Here is a 4,134-nt window from a genome sequence, read left to right as displayed (position 1 = left end):
AGTGCCTAAAATTAAAAATAACGTATATTTATTTTAGAACTAACATACCTATCCTATTTTTTAATTTACACATACTTGAACCTTCAAATTTTAGCTTTGAAACAATTTCTTATCAACTCCAGACACTATTAGGCTATGGTTAAAATAGTTGCTAATGTCAAATTTACCATCAAAATTTTATTTTGTTATAACAAACAAATAGTTTTTAGTTTATTAGAGATGTGTAGATAAATAGTTTTTAGCTTATTAGGTTATTACTTATTGGGTGGGAATAAACATTTTTTTAAAATGTGTTTTGATTAACTTATTAAAATCATCTTATTTGACTTATTCCTACCACAATAAACTGATTTTTAAAAACTATTATCCAAACATTTAAATTTGCTTATTGTAGTGGGATTAAACAATAAACAATAACCAACCTATTTTTTTCCTATCCAAACACAACCAACCTATTTTTTTCGTATCCAAACACTCCCTGAATTTCAAAATCATAATATTAGGTATGTAACCACCCATTGCATACAATTATATAATATATTGGTCCATTACTATATAACATTGGCATAAATTTTGTGTACGAATGCATACATAACTTCTTATTTCACTTCCTCATTTCCACTCTCGAAGTCATTACCTTCTTCAAGTATACACATACATTACAAAACCATACTTCTCTTAAACTAAAAACAAACCACAACTTTCATAACACAATCAAACCACAAGCAATCAATAAACTCTCAAAGTGACAAAGATTGTTGAACACCCATTCTTCTCTTTCTAAGTCGCTCGGCTATGATGAAAGCAAGCTCCAATGATTGAGACGCATTGAGCCGTGGGTCACAATGGGTGTGGTAACGTGAGCTGAGGTCATCAAATGTCACGGTTCTTGAACCACCAATGCATTCGGTCACATTTTGACCCGTCATTTCAAGATGAACACCTCCCGGATGGCTTCCTTCTTGCTCATGCACATCAAAGAATGCTCTCACTTCCGCCTATTACAACAACATATCATTAGACTTCAAACAAACGACACGTATAGTTTTAAGCTTTTTTCATTTTTTATAAAGTTGATAATAAGAGTAAATGAGACAGGTAGCTTACCCTAATAGCATCAAAAGGACGAGTTTTGAGTCCCGATGGAGCCTTAATGGTGTTGCCATGCATGGGATCACTAACCCATGTCACAATTTGACCGGCTCTTCTAACCGCCCTAATAAGATGCGGAAGTTTGACCCTCATATTCTCCGCCCCCATTCTTGTTATAATTGTAATCCTCCCGGGCTTGTTTTGAGGGTTCAAGATGTCAATAAGCTTCACCAACTCATTCGGATCCATCTTGTCACTCACCTACAAGGACAAAATCGTAATTTTAGCTCTTTTTCATCAAAAGGGTGTAAGAAAGATCATAATTACCTTAATTCCAAGTGGATTTGCGATTCCTCTTAGGAACTCAACGTGTGCACCATCGAGCTGACGTGTCCGCTCTCCGGCCCATAAGAAATGGGCCGAACAATCATAATACAAACTTGAAGTTGAATCTAGTCTTGTGAGTGATTGTTCATAAGGCAAGTGTAAGCACTCGTGTGATGTCCAAAAATCAGTAGTTGTCATGATTGGGTGATCGGGTGTAAGCCCAACAGCTGACATGAACCCGAGTGCCTCGTCAACTCGGCTAGCTAGCTCAAGGTACCTAATTAAAATCCTCACATAAAATTCTCATCACTAAATGTATCTAAAATCATACAATAATTAGAGTCAACAAAAATCGACCCAACCCAGAGTTAGCAGGTTTTGTTGAGATTTTCAACCCGTTTAATTAAAATAGTTGGGTTGGGGTTGAAATTTATAACGTGATCCCAACCCGTTAAGATTTAATTTTATATTTGTTTTTATTTAATCTTATAAATTAAAAAGGTACAAAAACAAAACCGTAAAGTTTTTATGAACGTTATGCGGAGAAGTAAGTTGTGGTTTTGTTTCTTTTTAACTTCGTACAATTTTTTGGGTTTGTTTAATAGCTAATTTAACTAAAGTCTAAGTTTTTTTATTTATTTAAACATTGAATATTAAATGGGTCAACCGGGTCAACCAGGGTGGGTTGGGTTGAAAATCTCCCCAACCCCACACGACCCATTGCCAGCTCTAACAAAAATCAAGAATCACGAAACATGACTCCAAGATTTTTATAAAAGATCTTAAAAGACTATTATACCCATCATAAATTTCAAAACTTGTGACGATGAAAGATCATGGATCACCAAAAAACGAACAACATACCTATCACCCTGTTCGCTTTGCTCGGTGAAATCAAGATTCCATTGAGTAACCCTTTGCATCGCAGCATACCCTCCGGTGGCAAAAGCCCTCAAAAGATTAAGAGTGGCTGCAGATTGACAATATGCTCTAATCAATCTTTGAGGATCTGGTGTTCTTGACTTTAAGTCAAAGGCATCGCCATTTACATTATCTCCTCTGTAACTTGGTAGCTTCACTCCATCTTTCTCCTCAAAATTATCTGATCTGGGTTTCGCAAATTGACCAGCCATTCTTCCTACCTGTTTTCATCAAATTTGACAAGAATCCAAAATTAATTCGAAATTTCGAGCTCAAACACGAACAAGATCTTCAATCGTTTCATGTAATGATCTAATTCACCCTTCAATCTTTTAACCTAAATCAATAGCATCAACTTCTTAGTTGAATTTTTTACTAAGATATTAGAAAATAATAGATTATGATCCGCACCCGTTTTCAACTTTGTATTATTTAGAGAATTGAGATATTTTAGATGTTTGGTTGTTGGACAAAAAGTTATATTATATTATATTATATATCATGAAAAGATGTTATATTTGTTGGCTTTCAGAGATTCATATAATCATTATGAAATTGAAGGAGAAGAAATCATAATTTTTATTAGTATACATAAAGGTTTCAGCTTTATAATCTTTTTCTCAAATTTTAATTCAGGTTGCTTACTTGATATAAAATTGGATTCAAATTGAGTCCAGATTGAATGAATTACCCAGAAAATCGAAAAGGGGTTAACTTGAAATCATAGAAAACATGAGAGTAATGAATAAAGAATTGACCTTGATGACAGGCATTTGACCTCCGAACATCAACACAGCACCCATTTGAAGAATCACTCTGAAAGTATCACGAATATTGTTGGCATTAAACTCTTTGAAACTCTCAGCACAATCACCACCCTGGAGAAGAAACGCATTTCCCATGGCAGCCTCTCCGAGCCGTTCCTCCAGGTGGCGTGCTTCTCCGGCGAACACAATAGGTGGGAATGAATCGAGGGTTTGGAGCACCGAATCGAGCTCTGTTTGATCTGGGTATTCGGGAAGTTGAAGTGCCTTTTTGGTTCTCCAGCTGTCTATGCTCCATTTGTTAGGAACTGGGGTTTTTGTCGTGGAGGTGACTTTTGGAGTGGTGGTGGTGGAGGTGGCGGCGGTGGCGGTGGCAGGGGATGAAGGTTTTGATGACGACGACTTGTCAATCGGAGTTTTTGATGGGTCCGGCGAATGGACGGCAAAGATTGGCTGGATGACTCTGGTGGAGGAGGTGGCGGCGGTGGTGGTCGGAAGAGATTTTAATGGTGGTGGGAGAGATTGAATTTGGAAGGATTTGGTGGGTAGGAGAGAATTGGTGCTTGAGAGTGCCATTTTCGTAAATAGCTTGTGATCCAGGGGTATCTTTAGGGGTTTGGTGCATCAGGAAATGAGTGGTTATATACTTATATAATAAGGGGGTGGAGGTGGGTGGGAGTACTGGCGAGGGGGTTTGGTAGGAAAAGGGAAAAAAAATTATCATATTAAATGTTTCATTTTAACTTTATATCGGTAAAATGATTATAATATTATTATTTTAAAAAATTTACAAATTTACAAAAAATAAAAAATATTCAAAATAACTATAATTTGGGTTAATGTCATTTTAACCCTATAAACTTCCCGTTAATCAAGTGTTTAACTTATCCCACATCTACTTCTCTGTTCAGATTTTTATTAAGACTTATAATCCATACATTCAATTGTCCGTCAAATCCTTTGATTTAAGTTTCTGAATTTCGTTTTTTCTATTGAGAAGTTAATTCTAATGTAATTTTCACATCGGAAA

At 35.9% G+C, this 4,134-nt stretch overlaps 1 protein-coding gene across 1 annotated transcript; it reads right to left on the bottom strand.

The window, feature by feature from the left end:
• Nucleotides 1–528: 528 nt before the first annotated feature.
• On the bottom strand, nucleotides 529–3,743 carry LOC144999611 (phospho-2-dehydro-3-deoxyheptonate aldolase 1, chloroplastic-like). The gene is made up of 5 exons (XM_078958737.1): nucleotides 3,099–3,743; nucleotides 2,284–2,561; nucleotides 1,420–1,696; nucleotides 1,108–1,353; nucleotides 529–998 (listed from the first exon to the last, which is right to left on the bottom strand). The coding sequence occupies exons 1-5, from the start codon at nucleotides 3,678–3,680 to the stop codon at nucleotides 741–743; spliced, it is 1,641 nt and encodes a 546-aa protein (XP_078814863.1). The 5' UTR covers nucleotides 3,681–3,743; the 3' UTR covers nucleotides 529–740.
• Nucleotides 3,744–4,134: the final 391 nt, after the last annotated feature.

This window comes from Lactuca saligna, chromosome 6 (assembly GCF_052625555.1).
Source record: "Lactuca saligna cultivar CGN05327 chromosome 6, ASM5262555v1, whole genome shotgun sequence".
Lineage (NCBI taxonomy): Eukaryota > Viridiplantae > Streptophyta > Magnoliopsida > Asterales > Asteraceae > Lactuca > Lactuca saligna.
The sequence above is the reverse complement of the archived record's forward strand: the minus strand, read 5'-3'. Positions and strand labels throughout refer to the sequence as shown.